Raw genomic sequence first — 20024 nt, forward strand, 5'->3', positions numbered from 1 at the left:
GTGTGAGGACATTAAAAACATAAAACGGAGTCTATATCCAGATTCAAAGATTCTGTTTGTTATAAAATATTACAAACATAAGTATTCTTTAGCTTTCTGATTTCTCAAAATTACTACTTTATTATACCTTACTGAAGTCTGGAGGTGGGTTCTTTCCTCTACAAAGATTTGAGAGAGCCCAGACTGCATTTCTAGTTGTTGTAAGACGATTCGAATTTGTCAACAGTCTGTGAAAGAGAGACAATAATAAAAATAATAATTTCTTATTAAAAAGTTAAGTAATTTCATGTCTATTATTACCAACACTACCTCAAATCTGGAAGAGAAGTCCTATTACTGGGAACTAGTTTAAATTTATTTCTCTTCATAGCTTACGGGCTGCAGTCTTACATTTACAGTCCTAAAATCAACTGAATTTCAACAGATTATTTTGTGGGGACATCTCATTGTATATGCACATCGAGCATACGCATATAAAATAAACCATTGCTTATATGCAAAATCATTCAACTAATTTTTCTGAGAGTCTTTAGAAGGGGCACAGAGGATCACTCCTGAGGAGAAAAGACAACACAGAAAGAATCGTGTCTTGCAGAATATACCACCTAAGGAGTCTTTCTGCTGTGCCTTTTGCAATCAGACATGTCTATCTTGTATTGGCCTCACCACCAGTGCGCTTGTAACGAATGTGGATAGAGCCTTCCTAAATCTTCGTCTGCGAAGCCTAGCCATGATGATGATGATTGATGATGATTAGAAGGGGCTAGGAGATGCGGCCCTCCCTTGAATGAAATTTGATAGTTTCACTCAGAGAATGCAATTAATAATAATAAAAATAATTCCATAAGAAAGTTAGACAGAACTTCAAAGACCTTCTAAAAAAATTAACACTTTACTGTTTTTGCCAAACAGAACATGAAAGACTGAATATCTGAAAAATCAGGTTCACTTCCAGATGTGGACCAAAACGTCTAAAACAGTTAATCCTTTAAACCCTTTATGAAGGTAATCACACTCTTCTCTGCTATTTTAAGCTATTTTACAATTTCATTACTTTAAGAGGTAATAAACTGGACAAAATTCGTGTTGTGCAATTTTTTTCCCTGTGATGAAGCTACCTTTCATACAATCGTAAGCCTGTGTAAATGCTGGAATGATACTCCTAATGAAGAGAAATCTTCTAGTGGAACACAGCTCATGTAACAACTACTCTCTCAGCTCATCTCAACAAGCAAATGGATAAATAGGAAGACTGGAGCTTGGAGCTACCAGACAAAGGTGGGGAAACCACCCTATTGCCCAGCCAGCTGGAAATACACAAGTGTGAATTAAATCATGTCTTCCAGCCTATATATCCATAAATCTGGCAACACAGAGTTCTGCACAACACAGACATTTCACACCTGTGAAATAACACTCCTCTCCTTTTGCAAACATTGGAAAGCTTCCAGTCATGGACTAATTAATTAAAACTATGCATGAATCTCCCACAATCCAAAACACTAGATTCATAGTGATATAGTAAAAAAAGCAGCATTCTCAATTTAGAAAAAAGCTTATATTCTTTTCAAGTATATTTTAAGTTGAATTTGACAGTTATCTATACATGTATGTTATAGTTACAGTATTAGTTTACAATACTTACTCCAAGAGGGGTGGTAATATTCCACAGTTCAAAACAAAGTCTCTGCATTCTGCATTATCACCAGCAATGTTCCCAAGAGCCCACACTGCCTTAAAAAGCAAAGCATTCAAGTGAATTTACACATGCTTGCAAATCAACTTTTACAGATAATCTATACTTTCTACAGCAGACGTTATAGAATAGAAAAAAATCCATGAGGGAAAAAATACACTGACAGTACATTTTTATCTTTCTAGAGACAGATCAACTGATAGCACCCTCTCTAACCCCACGTACCCCAAAAAAGACATTCATAAAGGAATTATAAAACCCCTCAAGAAAACACTTACTTGCTCCTGTACATCTTCATGTTCTGAACTAAGCAACTTAATAAAAATGGGAACAGCTCCAGTTTCAATTACAACTTTGGTGTGTAAGAAAGTTCCAGATGCTATGTTTGTCAAGGCCCAAGCTGCTTCAAACTGTTGAGGCGCACAAAGACGACCATGTTAAAACACTCGGCAGTAAAATTTAAATTCATGAAATACAGTTTGACATTAGAGCTACAGAGGCTAATTTTCCAATTTTTTTCCTATGACACTGAAATGCAGTTACTTTTAGAGTACTTTCTATTCAGTAAAATACTTGGTATTGACAAAATCTCTATTTAGTAAGAACCTTCTGTAGCTCCATTATTTTTATGTTTTGGCTTACAGCACTAACTGTAAGAAAGACTTCAAATCACTATTAACTAGTAAAAATCCCTTTTGTTTACTCTATATTAAGTTAATTCTTCTGGTACGAATGTTCACAAGGCCTAACTGCCATTCCCATGGGCAAGTAGACACAACTAGTTACTCCTACTGCTAATTAGATATTTCGCAAAAATTTTCTATTTCAAAGTCTTTCAGTTTTCTGTATTTTTTATTATTTTCTAAGATTTCATCTGAAAAGTACTAAAAAATATTCTACACAAGCAAAACATCAGTGCTGATGCTTAATATACAACTCTGCAAATCCTCTTGAACACCTGTTTTCAACACCCAACTATTTGTGCAGCTGAACAAACACATCACTCTAAAGACTACTGCAAAATTCACAAGAGTCAAGTCACAATTTTAGGAGCAATAACTAAAATGTATGGCTTTAGCTGTTAAAAATAATCAAATGTGGTTATTAAAAAAACCCACCAGAACAACATGCGCTTTCCAAAGCTCTTTTGCAAGGTTTCTAAATCCCATTCCAAACCCCCAATCAGTACCAGCCAAACTCACTTGCAGAGTGTAATTCTCACTCCTCTCTAGAAACTTCACAAATCTCTGTACTACTCCTGGTTTTTGTATGACTTCATCTATAGGTGGATTAGGCTCTAGGGAATAAAAACAAACTTATCTGTGTAAAAAGACCAAATAAATTACTTTTTCAGTATAACACGAAACATATATGATCTGCAGTCCTTATCATAATTTCATTCAACCATTTTATTTTCAAATGAAGGAGTTACTTCTTTTGACTTGAGAAGACTGCAGGATCATCACTACAGAGTGCTACAACTTAGTAAACACCCTATTATGTATAATAATGGTAACACATACTACTATCCATTCACATGTTAGTAACACAAAACACTGTTCCTTCAACCAATAGCTCAGGCCAGTGGAAGAGCAATTATGACTAGATACTATTTTAAATGACCAAGCACACCTTTGCCTGTCATGCTACACAAATACCAGTTTAAATTGAGACCAGCATGTCTTACAGTCCCAACAAAAACAAGTTGCAAGTGTTCTTTGGCAGCCACGTAATTTTTCTCCCCTTGATTACAGAATGAGAATCAGCAACTGAATCACTGCAACAATTACACAGCTAGTTACTGCCCTGGACACCTCAATCAAAACATCCTTGTTTTTGTTATTTTGTCTGAAAGACTTAGCATTAGAATAATGAAGCTTTCTGTATTTAGCCACTAGGTTGGAACAGATTTGGCACAGTTTCTCTATAAACAGAACTAGAAGTTTCTGAAAGCTCTATTTTAAAGTTAAACATAACTAAAGGTTAACTGACTGGAAGCACAATTCATAATAAGACAGAAAGAAGCAAATAGAAAAATCAGCCAATATTTCCCTACCTTTAGATAGCAATTTTCTGAATTTCTGAGTTGCTGTGAGTTGTTGATCAGGATCATCTGAAAAAATCATCTGTACCATATCTACTGTAATAACTTCTTCCTAAAAACGCAAGGAAGATTTCTTATGTCTAGTACTATGTACATTAATAGACAATATTCCAAACACACTCTAAAGTATTTACCTCTGGAATAGGCACAGTAGAGCTGACATCAGGATCCTGAATAGGACTTTCTACCATAGATTCTTCATTTCCCGGTAGAGAAACATTTCGGCGTTTAAACAGCTAAACGAAGGAAAAATTTTGGGGAGATGTTAGAACTTACCACAGAGTGGTAAGGTGACATACACCTGAAGAAATGCTTTCACCAATACCAGTCAAAGAATTCTAACTACTCACTATTCACTACCCATCCATGCAAAGGGAATCCTACACAAAAGTTTAAACAGCATAAAGGAGAAAAAAACTACTATATCTGTATCTTGACAAACTGCACAGGAACATTTCAGATAGACATTTGAAAACTGAAGTTCTTATTAGTTATCAAAGACCCATAAATTTTTCCACATGTAAGAAAAAGATGATATAGATCTTTTTACTTTGATTCTTTTATCCCTTATAATTAGCATTCATTTTTAAGCAGGAAACTACTCTACAAGCTACTTTCCCCTTTTTTAGTTTATGGGCTAAAATCATCAACACATAGCCAATGTTTCTATTTCAGCACATTCCATTCCTCCCCTCAACTGCATTTCACACACAGTTGCAGAAACATTAAACTAGAAACATTATTTTAATATAGCTGGAGAAAAATAGCATAGCTTCAAAGGTGAACTTTCAAACTATGTAACATTAAACATTCTCTGCATCCAAAAATTCCTTTACAATTGGCTGCACACACTGCCTGTGCTCAAAATACATACCTGCACTGTAGTATTTAATATGCTATGTTTAATGAGCTCCTCTTCATTTTCTGGCATACAAGTAAAACCTTCACATTGGCCTGTTCTCTTCTAAGAAGCCAAACCTAAATTTTTATCTTTATTCCAGTACTACACTTACAGCTACTGTAATTAACAATTCTAAGCATATTATGTTGGTACCTTTAACTACAAATGATAGAATCTCAGTCCATCGACTAAGATTTCACCTGTAAGCATAAGAATGAAACCACCTACTAAATCCTGATGGTTTTGTCCACAGACCTAGTTTTCTGCTGCTGTACATCTCCAAAACTGCAGAAACAACTCCATGTTTACACCTAGCTCTATTTCAAACACGAACCTAAAACAAGGCATTCTCTCCCTTGTTCAACACACTTCTGATTGGGCATAATCCTGGACACAAAACAACTGCAGAATCTGAATGTAAATAAGGTTTAACTCCATTTAAACCCACAAAGGAAGAAGAAACAACATTCCTCTTCTGGAAGAGAAGACATTCTTTCTAGCACTTAACAAGGATGCAGAAGTTCTTGATGTATAAACTGTTATTGTCTATCTACCACTCATAATTTCTCCTTGAACCAAAGCAGTCTCATCTCCCTCCATAAACTTGTTCTCCCCACTTCAGGAAGAGCTTCAAAACACCAGTCCAACAAACTAGGATCAACGAGAACATAACAGTAGTCTCATTGTTACAACAGTCAGCATAGGAGAGGAAACACACATTATTTTCATAATTTACCTATAGAGTGTGTAGTACAAAATACACAAACAAAACTTTCAGCAGGAACTATTATCCATTCACAGGTAAATGCTCCAGTATCACACCACTTCTGACTCTTACTTTTCTGGCCCAAATAACTTAAATTCTTTTTCCATGCAGTAGCACCACTTTCCCACTAGATGTGTAAGCATTCCTACCTCAGAGTAGACTGCAGATAAGTGCCTGGGACACACTTTAGGTCTTGGGAGACAATTTCAGCTACTTTAGACCGACCAGAAAAACATACTACATTCCTTACCTTCCTGGCAAGAATCTACTAAACATTTTGGGATCAGGAGCTACTACAAACTATTAAATTATACAATGTTCCACATAGTCTGATCACTAAGCGAGGACAACTGCACATGTTTATATAAAATTTCAGGGACATTAACTGGTAGCCACTTTATTAAGTTACTGTAGAAGAGCTCTTGGGCAATTTGCAGTATGTTATCAAAGATGAAAATAATCCTCCTCCTTCAAACAGCAAAACTTTGACCCACACTCTGGAAGAGAATGCAAGGTTTCAAATCCTTACTGGAAACAAGAGTATTCTTTCAGTCCAGTCTCACATGTGTAAACCTAGACTAAGGATTAAAGTCACAGGTCTCTCCTCTGTGTGTCCTAGTGACTTAAAAGGGCTTCTGTTCACTATTTTATGATGCTATTGAGATGTGCCTGGTGCTTCCCAAGACTGCAAAGAAAACAGAGATTCAACTTGGAGCTCTGGATTCTACTCCACGGGATGAATCTGCTCAAGTCCTTTCACATATCTGAATACAGCTTCACAAGCACTGAACAACTAACAGCTCATCAAGATACTTACCTGCTCCTCTCTTTTCTGTTTCCGAAGCTGGATTCCTTCCTCCTCTCTTCGCCTGCGCATTTCTTGGGGATTATGTGCATTATTCTTGTAGCTTTTCATTCTGAAGTTATCTTTCCCTGGGCTTGCCATGTTGTCTATTAAAAAAAAAAAAAAAAATTACTCCAAAAGGCCAAACCACGCAAGACAAACCTGCCATCTCTTGTACTACAAGAGCAGCAGCTATATATTCCTGCGTCTGCTTGCAATACTCAGTTCATCAATAAAAATCTTTAAGGTAGAAATCACAGAAAAATCTTTACCTAGATAGGCATTTCTAAACTGCAGATTAAAGTCCATCTCAAGGACCAGATACATCATTAAAGGGCATAAGCTACTGTAAAAAGATATTATGGGTCTTACAAGCAAACTGCAAAACAAAAAGCAAAGATATTATGTTGTTAAATTTTTATTCTGTCAGCAAGTAAAGAAATTTGCATTTCTCCTCTCATAAAGATGACATTAAATGTATTACTGATAAGGACAAAACCAAGAAGAAAACCTACAGTAATTATTGCTTCATTTAATATCTTATGGAATTGTTTCTTTACTTTCACTACCTCGTAAACACAACAGCATCTAAAGGTTATGCTACATTTCCTTCTAAACTGTACACAGAAAAATATTTTAAGGGTCAGTAGCACCCAGATAGGCATACTCTCACATTCTCCACCAACTTCCACGCTGAGATAATTTTTTTTCAGTTCTGGGTTTTTTGTTTGTTTGGTCTGGGGTCTTTTTTATATCAGCAGCACCAAGGACTGCTGAGCAATAAACACAAGCTACGAGAGGAAAACAGACTGCAGACTTAGGCTGACATCAACTAGATACCCCAAAGACTCAGCTGCCTGTTTCACCAAACATATTTGCTTCGCAAGAACCTAAGTAAACTACTGCCATCTCTGGACCACAATGCTAAGTGTGCCACTGTCTAAAGCTAATTTCTAGCAACAGTCACATAACTTTGAGGTATAATTTAAAAAGATAACTTTTCCAACAATGCTACTGGGCTTAACTAGTCCTAGAACGCAATCCCTTTCTCAATCATTCACACCTTGCTAATTCAGTTGTGCCGATAAAACTGTCAGGCCAAGCAAAGTGTACATTCAAAGAAACACAGTAACCAGCTCTAAAAAGAGTTACAGAAGGTCAACGGGAATGAAGGTCTCATAAAAACTGTTTTCAAAAAGAAAAACTTACGAATTTATAGCTTCTTTCCTCCCCCCAGGGGTTTTGGTATAGACATCATAAGGGCAAGAAGACTGGCAGCCCCTGGTTTCATACCTTCGACATCCAGATTCAAGAGAGCCTGCACTTCTGTGCTGCAAAACTACACCCGTTTTATCACCAAATTCCTCCACCCACCATATCCTGCATCTCGCCCACCTGCTGTGCCTAGACTAAGACCTATCGTGCTACTTTTTTTTCCCCCTCCTGCCTCCACAAGGCTGCCGGAACACCGCGCCTCGCTGCACCGCCACCCCCTCCCCGGTCGGACGCTGCCCACGGGCTTCGCACCGGCCCAGATCGCCAGGACTGACCAGTCCGAGACCACCAGGGCTGACCTGTCAGTCTGAGGGGACGGACACCCCCCCCACACACACCTCGGCCACACACAGCGAGTAGCGAGTCTCTTCACCCGCGTCCCCAGAAGGGGTGGGAAAGTCCCCTCCATCAGCAGCAGGGCGGGGAAGCGGGATGACGGCAGAGCCCTCTTGACTGAACAAGCGGAGAACAGCGCGTGACGACCCCATCCCAGTCCTGGCCGAGCTGCCGTGCGGGCAATGCCCAGCCAGAGCCAGAAAGAGACCGGCCTCCGCCGGGGAGCCCGGCTGCACCGGGCATGCCACGCCACGCCACGCCACGCAACGCAACGCCGCCCCGCCCCGCAAGCGGTGCAGCCTCTCCTGCCCCTGCCCGCCGGCTCTTAGCGCTGTTCCGCCCTTACCCATCGTAGCGGAGCCGCCAGGCGCCCACCGCCCTCCAAGTGAGAGCTCCCCGTCCCGGAACGCTCGGCGCCGGCAGCGTACCCCAGCCCAAGATGGCGGCCGCCGCCCCGCCGCGCGCCGCACTGGCTTGGGGGCGGGGCCCGCGGCTCCCGGCAGGCTCTGCGCGGGACGCGCCCGCCCCGGCTCGGGAAACGGAACTTCCTAGCGGGAAGAGCGCGGGCAGGGCAGGGCAGGGCAGAGTTGGGTAGGGCAAGGCAAGGCGGGGCGGGGCGGGGCGGAGCTGGACTGGACTAGATTAGGCTGGACACACTGGGAGGCAGCCGGCGCGCGGTGTTCGCGGTGCCTGTGTAGGCGCGATGGTGCTGTGCGATGTGTGCGGGCAGGCGCTGCCCGCGGAGGCGGCGGCGCGGCGGCGCCTACCCTTATGCCAGCCCCGCTGCCCGCTCTGCCTCGCCGCCGCCGCCCCGGGCTGCGACGAGCTCCGCCGGCATTTGGAGAAGGCCCACCCGGAGTCGGGGCCTCCGGGCTCCTCCCGCCCTGGGGCACCGCTCGAGTGTCCGCTCTGCGGGGAGGCGGCGGGGCGGGAGCTGGAAGAGCACGTCCGGGAGCGGCACGGGCACCTGCTGGGCGCCCCAGGCACGGGTGAGCGGCGGTGAGGGAGGGGCGTTCTCCCCGTGGGGGTTGGGGAGCGGGGAACCGGCCCGGGATGAGCGCGTCGCACTAGGATGCTCCCTGAGTGCCTCCTCCTCTGTGGTCCCATCCCAGAGAGCTCCGAGGCCGCCTCTGGGTGCAAACACGGGGCAGCGACTGAGGGCGGTGGGGAAAAGTCCCTTGGAAAGGAGAAGTGAGTAACGGAAGGCGGGAGGGGCGTCACTTGAGAGATCTGCTCCGGAGCTGAACTTCAAACGCCAGTGCAGGCGAGCCCGCAGGGTGTTGTGTGATCCCAGTATGCCGTGTCAGTGAAAGGAAATCGTAAACCTCTTGTGTGGTGGGGAGGGGGTTTTTTATCTATTTGGCATATATTTGGTTGTAAAGGTTTGGCTTTGCCTCTTTAAGAGTCGTCTTTGACGGGATCCCATAAAGTGGTTGCATTAGGTGTTAGGGAAAGGAAGTTTTTGACTTTGAAGTAGAGGCTTGGAAAAGATCCAGCACCGAAGTATTCTGAAGTGCTAAATATTGGTTTAGACAGAGATATTCTCGAGGATAAAGTTGGATTAAGGGAAATAGTTGCATATTTAAATACTGTTATTTTATTTTAGTCATGATCAGAATTTTATTTGACTAATTGTCTAAGTTGCTGGTAGCTATTTCAGAAACTTACTGATGGCATCTTTGCTAGTGGGTAATTCCCTTAGAAGACTAATATTCATGATGAAATGAACTGTATATACTAAAAAGATTTAAAAAATGATGATGTAGGAGCTTGACCCTGGCTGGACACCAGGTACTCACTACAGCTGCTCTCTCACTGCCCTCTGCCACTGGACAGAGGAGAGGAAAAAAACCCACGAAGGATTCATGAGTCGAGATAAGAGCGGGGAGAGGTCACTTACTGATCACTGTCATGGGCAAAACAGACTCAGAGTGGGGATATTAATTGAATTTATTGCTAACAGGGTCAGAGCAAAAGAATGAGAAGTAAAATAATCTTAAAAACGCCTTCCCCGCACCCCTCCTTCTTTCCATGTTCTCTTCCTTCCCCACAGCAGTGCAGGGGGATGGAGAATGGGGGTTATGGTCAGTTTTTGTGCCTACTGCTGCTCAGAGGAGTCCTTCCCCTGCTCCTGTAGGGTCCCTCCCATAGGAGATAGTCCTTGATGGACCTCTCCAGCATGAGTTCATCCCACAGGCAAGAGTTCTTCCCAAACTGCTGTCCTGTAGGTCACTTCTCCATAGGGTGCAGTCCTTCAAGAATGAGCTGTACTGGTGTGGGTCCCCCACAGAGGCCACAAGTCCTACCCAGGAAAAACCTACTCCAACGTGAGCTTCCCTCTCCTCTCAGGTTTCTGGCAGGACCCTACTCCATCTTGGGCCTCCCACGGGGTCACAGCCTCCTTTGGATATCCACCTGCTCCAGCATGGGCTTCTCCATGGGCTGCAGGTGGGTCTCTGCACCCCGATGGTCCTCCACGGGCTGCAGGGGCCTCAGCTCCAGCACCTGGAGCTCTCCTCCTCCTCCTTCTGCATTGACCTTGGTGTCTGCACTGTTGTTCCCATGTTCTCACTCTGCTCTTCCCTGCCTGGAATTCTTGCTGTGCAATACCTTTCTGTTCTTAAATATGTTATAACGGAGGCGTTACTATCACTCTTAGTTGGCTTGGCCTTGGCCAGGAGGAGGAAGCCTGTTCTGGAGCTGGCTGGCATTGGATCCGTAAGACAGGGGAAGCTTCTAGCAACTTCTAACAGAAGCCACCCCTGTAGCTCTCCCCACTAGCAAAACCTAGCCACAGAAACCCATTACAGATGATTAGGATGCAGAATGTGGCAATATAATCAACCTCACTGCACAATCTGTGATTAAAATGTTATTTTTAACCAAAAAAACCCCCAGGTCTTAGCATTGAAGAACATCTTTCTTCTGTGCAAATAATGTGAAACTTAAATAAATAACTAAGTTGCCTGAGTGGTAATTTCCGCTTTAAAGTGGTTTTATTATGGATGTTTTGTTTTTTTATGTACATAGTACGTTTAAGAAAACTCTATGTTTGCAGGGTTATGTAAAATGCTCCTGGTGAATTTAGGTTACTATACCACCAAGTTTCCTTCCAGCCCATCATGAATATTTAGCCTGGACAAATGCTTTCCAGAAACAGCTACCACAGAATATTAATTCTTGTGTTTTGTGAGCCTAGGAAGGTGCAAGTAAAATCTAGGGACTCAAAAGGAGAGCAGTAAAGATGGAGTCGGGCATTCGAATGTGGATCTTGGTAATAGGACAACAGGCAGTGGCCACAAATCAAAAAGTCAAAAGAATGCCATTTAAATGCAAGAACACTTATTTTTCTACTGTGAGAGTGGTCAAACACTGGAATATGTTGCTTGGGAAATGTGTGGAGTATCCATCCTTGAAATTTAAAAACTGACTGGAAAAGACCCATGTAACTTAACCTGTTTAAATTTGACTCTGCAATGAGGGACTAGATGATCTCCAGAAATCCATTTGAACTTTACTTATCCTATGTGGTACTCTCAGTAATACTACTAAAACTGCAGAAAGAATATTTATTTAAGGAGATGCAGGAAGACCAACAAAGTAAGAATGACAGCACATTTTATTTTATTCTTTCAGCCCATCAAATGTTATCACGTGAATATTAAGTTTTTGTAAGCAAGTGTTCTGTTAGCAGAACAGATCTTTTTATTAGGGGTTTGATATTTAAGACTAAGCATTTTTTAATACAAATATCATAGCAAATTATGATCTGTAAGTTAAATGGGGTAAAATGTAATGGAAAGAAGGAAAAAATGTCTTCAAATTTTTGTGTACTTAGATACAAATTCTTAAGTGGTTAAGAGAGTAACAGCTGTTTAGAATTTGCTGCCTTTCACTGGAGAATTTCAATGGTAATGTGTAGACTATATATCAGTTAGGGGGGTGATTCTCACAAAAAACCCCAGGAATTGCATTAATCAAGGAACTGCATTTTTTTTCAGACACTGGAAATGATGAACAGCTATATGAATGTCCTATGTGTGGTCTTACCTGTACAGACATTCAGATTCTTGAAGAACATGTGAATTTGCACTTAGAGGAACACAGCTTTTCAGAAGGTACCTGAAAGGATACGGGCTTGATAATACTTGAAAGCATTTACAAGTATTTGTATGTTGGAGAATAGAATCTCATGCAAAATTTAATATAAATATTTCTGTATTTAAAAAGAGAATGAGACACATATATTATGAAGTTAACATAGTTAACAGCAGGTCCTATCACTTGCCCAAGTGCTCTACTTAATTGCACATGCTAAAAGAAATCTTTGTCTATACATGTTTGTTGAGTAAATGAACTGCATGTTAGCCAAAAGTAAAACTTAAAGCAAAAATATTTTAAAGACAGCAGTATTATATATTTCTTTTTCTAGCTCTGTAGAAGGTTTTTATAAATCAAATTTACAGTGGTACGTTCTGCTGAAAATTTATAGCTTATGAAAACTTTTTTCCTCGATTCTTTTCTGTAAATGCTCGTGCTGATTCACTAGTCATATTGTTAAAGTAAAGGAATCAAAATGAATTTTATTTATTAACATGGCTAACATAATCCTAGAGATTCCCTGTCCAGTTCTCTGATCCTAAGTTTGGTTTTGTCACTTCCTTATAAGACTGCTGGCAATGGTTCTAGAAGCTAAATAAGTGTGTGGTATTCAAGAAACTGGGACTTCTTGCTAACAATGAAGTGAAACATAATAAACAAAAGCTGTCTTCTTAGTGGTAGAGGTACATACATTATTTGCCAAGTAATTGCTCCAGTAACCACATAAACTCTGTCCAAGTCAAGAGTCTAAGTCTTAGCAGACTGAATGCAGTCATTGCTGTTCAGTGTTTGTTGCTAATAGGTCAAAATAATTTAGGATGCATTTCCTGAAATTAATGCCTAGTTCCGTTTACATATGTCTGCTTAGAAATGAATCTTTAAAACTTAAATAAGTGATCCATCAAAGCATTATTAACCTTCTGATCAAGTCACCTCTCTTTGGAATGTTATTCTGGGATAGGTGGATGTATAAGAGATTTAGAACTGGCTCAGCAGCTCCAGACTGAAGAAGACAAATGGCAGAGATCAGAAGAAGAGAAGCGAGAGAGGGAAGAATTTAAAAAGCTGCAGGTACGCTATTGTTTCTAAATGGGAAACTTAACAGTTGTGCCATTAGAAACTGAGTATCTTGGAATTGTAATGTCCTGAAATGGCCAAACCAAGTCAGACCTGTGCAAGTCACCAGTCTGTGTTGAGGTGATGGTCCTGGAGTGGGTTGGAAGCAAATGCATGCTTTTGGAAACCCTGATTATGGCACAGGTGCTGGACTTTAGCTTTACTGCTTTGAGTGGTGCTGGCTTAAGATGGGGCTGGGTGCTCCCTGTGCATGCCACAGTGCTCTCACCAGCGCACCTGCTGCCTATGCTCCACCCAGCTCTAGTGCTCTGCCTTGCTGTGCAGCATGGAGCATGTTCCCTGTCAGATTGCAAAGACCCTGAGCATCCTGGCTGTCCTCTTCCAGAATATCATCACCTGCTCTAGGTCCTGCTTCCCTCTGCCTCCCACCTCACAGCCCTGGTAACTCATTTCCCACTCTCACTACCTCCTTGCCAGACTGCCTCTGTGTCAGTGGCTCTGCCAAGAGGGAGCAGCGGAATGTGCATGCTCTTCCAGGTGTGGCTTTCGTAGACCCATGCTCATATTCAGGAATGAAGCTTGGCCTTCAGCTCTAAAATTATAATTCTGAAGTTTTTATGTCTGTTTTTCAAAGTTAGTGACAGTGATTTTGAAAAGCTGTGTGCACAACAGGTGAATTTTAAAATTGTGATTTAAATCATGCACATTCCATCCCTAACAGAGACAGTATGGCTTGGATAATTCTGGTGGCTACAAGCAGCAATTTCTAAAGAATATGGAAAGAGAAGTTGATAGAGGAAGGATGCAACCCTTTGAATATCACAAGAGAAAAGCTGACATGATGGAAAGTTTGGCTTTTGGTATAGATGACGGGAAAACAAAGACCTCAGGTAAAAACGCTGAAATTATACAACTAAGACTTTATTTTCTAGACTTAAGTTGTAGTGACCAAAGTGGCCTTCAACAAAACATGTAATTGGTTGTTTAGTATTGGTTGCATCCTAGTTCTAATTCTTATTTTCTAGATCAACCTATACCATTGGAGTCCTGGTGAGGACTAAATAAATACATTAAGTTTTAATTTCCTTATTAGTTTAGTTTATTTCTAATTTGTATTCTGAACTGTAGGCTTTTTTGCCTCCTTTTTTTTCTTTTTTTTTTTTTCCCGTGGAACCTTGGGACCAAGCTGTCTGGTTAAGGCCACAAATACAGTATGTATCAAAAGATGTGACTGTTTTATTACAAGTTGGTTGCCCCTGACTGTATGCTTGTTTGCTACTTAGTACTCATTGGTTCCTAATCTAGTGTAGCATTTCAAAGTTACAGTAGCTTTTTATCTTGTGTTTCAATTAGTTGTAATTTCATGTAAGCTTGTTGCAGGTAAGCATAGTGTCCTGATTACACATCTGATTACAAAGTCCGGGAAAGGACTGGGAGGAATAGATACCTACTTGATACGTCCTCTTTTAGATGTTTTGTAGTTGGTAAAAAAATACAATGCAGGTGGATTTCTGTGTCCTTTTTAAAAGAGTCCATTGTCTTTCCTTTCCAAGACCACAGTTCAAAGGTCTTTTAGCTTATTGCTAATGGCAATAGCTCACAAAATATCCATTTGGTTCTTGACAGGTGAAATAAAATTTCTTCTATTAAATATATTGCATGGAAGTAACACATTTAAAGTTTTCATTCTTGGTACTGATATGGATTTCAGAGAGGTATTCAGAAAATAATCTGTGATGACTATGGAATAATTGTCTTCACAATAGCGTGGCAAAAAAGGGCTTTTGAGAATTTACATGCACAGATTGAAGAGAGCATTCCCAAGTATGTTCCTTCATGTAACAAAGGAGGATTTGGAATATCCTGCAAGTGGATTATTTTAAAATATTTACAGTAATTCTCGAGTTCTGTGCCATTCCCTTTTTTTTCCCTCTTTGTTTCTCCTGGAAAAATAAGTTGTGGGGAATAAAAAGTGTTGCCATGTTTTTAGGAGGATGTTGTACTGGGGGTGGCAGGGGCATAGGAATACTTTATTGGTGACATGCTTTTTCTATATCATTGTAATAGTTCCTGTGGCTATCACAGTTTATAATGTAGTCCAAGCTGTTTAATTTAAAATTGTGTAGCAACAATGAAAAAATAGATTTCATTTTGAAAGCTTCATAGTACATAAATTCATCAAAATAAAGACCATTGAAATTAAGTAGGTGCAATGTCCACTGGTTTTGTGATTTGGGTTCCAAGTGTAACATAGGGTCATTTAGAAGTTTTAAAATAAATTGTATTAATATGTATATTTTCCAAGTTGGACAAAGAATCTTCTGGCAAATTTCATAGTTCATTTTACAGATAAACTTTATCTTTTATCTTCTTTTAGGAGTCATTGAAGCATTGTGCAAGTACTATCAGAATGAGAACAAAGATGTGAGGCATGTATGGCTTTCAGCAGGAGTAGATCACTTCCACTCATCCTTGGGCGACAGAGGCTGGGGTTGTGGGTACAGGAACTTCCAAATGCTCCTCTCCTCACTGTTACAGAACAGTTTGTATAGAGACTGCTTGACAGGTATTAAACAAAATGCAGTTTGTTTCACATACCTGGGATGACAACCTGCTGACTGATGTTTTGCAAGTCGTGCAATGTAAATGAGTCTTTGTAACATCAACTGCCTCTTATAAAAGAAGCTGAATATTTTTAATTAATAGACTATTTCAATAACTGTAACAACAATTCAAAAGCTTTTCTGTTCCAGATACTACACTAATTCCTAGTATACCAAAGATTCAGTCCATGATTGAAGATGCCTGGAGAGAAGGTTTTGATCCTCATGGGGCATCTCACTTCAACAACAGATTACATGGCTCCAAAGCATGGATAGGAGCATGTGAAATTTATTCACTGTTAACCAGTCTCAGGATGAAGTAAATATTGGTTTTTGTTATTATTTTTAAGTGCTAGACCTTTAAAGGTTAGAATTCATGTGCATAATGACAAAGCTACCCTAGTGACTTTAACCAGTCTGTAAACAGATCTGATTTAGTGCAGCATGAAACTGTATAACTACTTACGGAGGTACATAAACCCACTAACTGCTTATATCATTGAGACTTGGTGCAAAATTATGCCACATATGCATAAATTCAAACAGTGTTTGAAAGCTTAATTTCTCTAAAAGTCTCTTCTCAAGAAGAATCTGAATTTCAGCTGCTTTCTGTATCTTTTAATTGGATTCTCTATGTGTATCACATACAAAAAATCAAACATTAATTTTTGCAAGCTTCACAACTTCTTGTTGGACAGAACAGAGTAGAACACTTCTTTGTTATGTAGTAAATTTTCTAGTTTGGAACAGTATATATTGCATTGCCTTGTAATTATGTGTCCCCTACTCCTGTATTAAAAAAAAGGTGGTAAGGACCACTTGATGCCTTGAATTGCTGTATTTATAAAACATTCTTGGTGCCAGAGGAAGGGAGGAGAGGTGAATTTTTATTTTTTTTTTTTAACAAACAACCTGCTTGAAATTTTATTGTTGTTTTCATTCTCTGTGTTTTGTAGATGCCAAATCATTGACTTTCACAAACCAACTGGTCCTATGGGTACACACCCTCGTTTATTTGAGTGGATTTTGCATTACTATTCTACAGATAATGGAGGTGGCGCAAAGGTGGTGTGTACTTCCAAACCACCCATCTACTTGCAGCATCAAGGTCAGTATCTCTATATGCTGGTTTCTTACTGTTCTCTATCTCTCTTGATATCTGCTGTAATTCAGAGCAGCATTTTGTAATCCTTCCTCATTGAATTGAAGGCATGGCTTTATTTTGTATTTAGCGAGAGCAACATTAAAGTTTGTATTTTTATTGAATGGAAGAACTGAATGTGATTGGGATCTCAACTTTTTGACATGTACTCTTTACTTATAACTATTATTAAATTTAATTAAAAAGTAATGCCTTCCGTGATCTGAAAATCAGTAGTGTGCTACAAGGAAGTAAATGGGATTTATATGTTTTTAAAATACTGAAACTCTATTTTGATATTAGGTCATAGTCGTACTGTTGTTGGAATAGAAGAGAAGAAAAACAAAAGCTTATGTTTGCTACTGTTTGACCCAGGATGTTCTTCCCAAGAAATGCAGAAACTGCTGAAACAGAACAGTGATGGAACTAATCTCAAACTACTTCGGAAATTTATGGGTAGCCTAAAAGAAAAGCAGTACCAGATAGTGGCTGTAGATGGGGTGCTATCTTTGGAAGAGAAAGCTGTATGTATTTCAGAAAATAGTTTCAGTCTAAGAACATTTAAGACAATGTGCAGTTCTTCTTTAACACTCAAATGCACATTCACATATGGTTGCATGATGGATTTTTTTCATTTCTTCACTTTCCCTGTTCTTGTTCTCTGCTACTTTCTGCTTATATAATCCCAGGATATTAAAACCAAAAAGGTTTTACATATATATGAATGCCACCTTGCTGCAACTGACAACTTCTAAATCTTGTATGAAGCTTGCAGCTGTTTGTGGATGTAAATTAGGTGCTTTTTTAACTTTTCATTTTCTTATAATGTTTTCTCCTAAATAACTAATTGTGACCATTAAAGTTACTTACAAAGATTCATAGTGCAAAATGTGTTCAGAGGTTTTTATTGCAATTTTGTAAAGCTATGTGGTGTCTATCAGCCTTTGATAGTTGAAGAACAAGGTGCACAGAGACTGAGACCTAACCATCCAATGTCTCCTCAGCTTGGACACTACAACTAGTGCATTCTACAAGTATTTAGAACTTCATATATTTAAAACACACGTCTGAGAAACTTAAAAGTTTGAGTTGTTGAAATTTTTATAAACCCTTTCCATGTGTTTGGCTTTGGGCATTTTAGCTTTTTTAAGACCTTAGAAGTTTTCAGCTGATTGTCAGATGTAGTTTTTGTTTCTTAAGCTTTCTCTTCCCTATACTAACAAATTGATTCTGAGGACCCCTGTTCCAATTCTGTGGTGCCTTACATTCAAACTTCAGGACAGACTTTCATTTAAGCTGTTAAATAACTGGTGACTGAATTACTTGCTCAACTGCATTTAACATATGTATGTTGAAATGACTTATTATCTTAAGAGTTTTCTGGCCCTGAACATGTCAGAAATACTAGTGAAATGTGGCTGTCCTCTCCTGCTACTGACAAAAGCTTTAAAAAGATTGGGAAGGGGTGGGTTTGTTGTCTTTAGTATGGTACTTTTTTTTTTTTCTTCTTTTCAAAGATTTGATTTATATTTAAAAATATCAGTTGTTTAAAATGTTATCTTGAAACCTCCCATTTAATTAAAATGAAATATAACCCCTTATACTCATTAAGCTTACTACACTACTAATTTGGAAAAAGCTGTCTAAAGTGGTTTTGTTCATTAAATTATTCTCTTTCCCTCTCTCCTCACCTATTTTTAGGCTCGCTGCCGTGCTTCTCAGGTCTTAACATCACAGAAGATTCCTTAAAGGATACTTTTATTGCCTGTTTATGGAATTTATTGGATGCAAATCATTAAACTTGTGGACTGTGACCCTAACTCAACAATGTCTCTATAATGCTTGGGGGCTCTGGAGAAGCACAACACTGGAGTAAACCTGTAGTTTTGGTGTTCAGTCAAAACTCTGCCGTCCTGATATAACTAACTCTGAAGTATTAGAGTCTTTGTTGTACTAGAAAATGTGTTATTTTCTTAGTTGCTTAAATGAGCAACACCTACTGTCTTGTATCGAACTATGCACTGTTAATAAGCAGTGGGTAAAGATACTATGGAACTAGTTTATTGGAGTTCCTGGTCATGGTTTATGTCTGTAAATGTAATTATGCGTCCTCTGTGACCAGTCCTCTGTTTCTCCACAGTACAGTCTGTTACACCAGGGATTAGTTTACTACTGAACTTCTTTTCAGTTAGCTGGTTTCTCTAGAGGTATCACCTGTAAACATGAACACAGAGGTGGATCAGTGTTGGCATTGGCTGTGAGGTCTAAGAAAGCGCTGTCCAGAGTAGAGTGCTCGTGCTTTAGATGCCACACAAGACAATCTTTGGGATGCAGGAAGATAATATTTCTTTTGTACCATGAATAAATAAAATAAATATGTTTTTAAAAGTGTTTCTTTAATTTCATCCTTTTTTTAATTTCTATTTTTGTGTATATTTTATAATGTATATCCCCTAGGACTCAAAGGCATCTCAAAAGGACATGAACTGCACAGGGTTAATGCTGTTAACCCTGTGCAGTTAAAGAGACTGTGGAGCTATCTGCTGAAACAAGTATCTTGGGTGTTAGGGGCACCTTAGTGTATCTAAGACATGCTGCTCTGGTTGAAAGAGCCAAGCCTCTCCAAGAGGGCAGCTGGAGGCTGGGAGGGATGGTTGAGTGTGTTGCAGATAGCACTGTGTATCTTTGCTTAAGCAACTGAATCATGCTGTAGCATCCAGTTGTTGGAACTGGACCTTAGATACATCCCTTTCATTTAGACTCTTTTCTCTGTTAACCCTTAGAGATGTAAGAGCCTTTCCATTAACCTGTTTCTCTCATGTACTCTCATGTACTCTGGCAATTTTTGGAAGTAGTGAAACATGTGAGCATGTAAAGATATTACAACCCATAAATCACTGATTTTTCTGAAATATGCATGAAGGTAAAAAAAATTCATGAAAATGCATTCATTTGAGTAGGTATGTAGAAGTGGCCTATAAGCTGTAAAAGGTTTAAATACTTAGGACAGGACAGGGGCTGACACTAGGGACATCAGCTCCCATATCAGCCCTGGTCTATGTGGCATGTGTCCTTATGTCATGTGAAGTTTTGCAGCCACACAATCATTTAACCTCTTGTAGATGTGCTTCAATCTCTTCTGCACTGTTCCTGCACCTGCCTGGAATTGGGACTGAGTTT

At 39.8% G+C, this 20024-nt stretch overlaps 2 protein-coding genes across 3 annotated transcripts in view; one reads left to right on the forward strand and one right to left on the reverse strand.

Annotated features, from left to right (window-relative positions):
• The window catches only part of KPNA5 (karyopherin subunit alpha 5), a 20877-nt gene extending 12448 nt beyond the window's left edge, over nt 1-8429 (reverse strand). The window contains exons 1-8 of the mRNA XM_051792199.1: nt 8269-8429; nt 6285-6418; nt 3935-4036; nt 3753-3852; nt 2899-2993; nt 1975-2106; nt 1646-1734; nt 128-227 (exon numbers count right to left, since the gene is read on the reverse strand). Coding sequence (XP_051648159.1) covers nt 128-227; nt 1646-1734; nt 1975-2106; nt 2899-2993; nt 3753-3852; nt 3935-4036; nt 6285-6418; nt 8269-8272 — 756 coding nt within the window. The 5' untranslated portion in view covers nt 8273-8429. The remainder of the gene's footprint in view (nt 1-127; nt 228-1645; nt 1735-1974; nt 2107-2898; nt 2994-3752; nt 3853-3934; nt 4037-6284; nt 6419-8268) is intronic.
• Nucleotides 8430-8522: 93 nt separating this feature from the next.
• ZUP1 (zinc finger containing ubiquitin peptidase 1) lies at nt 8523-19213 on the forward strand. Of its 2 annotated transcripts, XM_051792208.1 has the most exons (9): nt 8523-8911; nt 11924-12040; nt 12985-13094; nt 13822-13990; nt 15478-15666; nt 15854-16022; nt 16660-16811; nt 17148-17368; nt 18546-19213. In XM_051792208.1, exons 1-9 carry the CDS (start codon nt 8626-8628, stop codon nt 18591-18593), a joined length of 1461 nt encoding a protein of 486 aa, XP_051648168.1. In that variant the 5' UTR covers nt 8523-8625; the 3' UTR covers nt 18594-19213. The 2 variants fall into 2 exon arrangements, with proteins under 2 accessions (XP_051648168.1, XP_051648169.1); XM_051792209.1 differs by lacking the exon at nt 17148-17368.
• The last annotated feature ends 811 nt before the right edge of the window (nt 19214-20024 follow it).

This window comes from Manacus candei, unplaced genomic scaffold (genome assembly GCF_025592945.1).
Source record: "Manacus candei isolate 608988 ecotype Guabito, Panama unplaced genomic scaffold, ASM2559294v1 h1tg000034l, whole genome shotgun sequence".
Taxonomy (NCBI): Eukaryota; Metazoa; Chordata; class Aves; order Passeriformes; family Pipridae; genus Manacus; species Manacus candei.

What these genes read in the sequence shown, in the direction of transcription:
- ZUP1 (XM_051792208.1), top strand. Translation starts at nt 8,626, where the DNA reads ATGGTGCTGTGCGATGTGTGCGGGCAGGCGCTGCCCGCGGAGGCGGCG. An exon ending in GGAACACAGCTTTTCAGAAG is followed by an intron (nt 12,041 to 12,984) that starts GTACCTGAAAGG and finishes ATTCTGGGATAG; the next exon opens with GTGGATGTATAAGAGATTTA. An exon ending in TTAACCAGTCTCAGGATGAA is followed by an intron (nt 16,023 to 16,659) that starts GTAAATATTGGT and finishes TGTGTTTTGTAG; the next exon opens with ATGCCAAATCATTGACTTTC.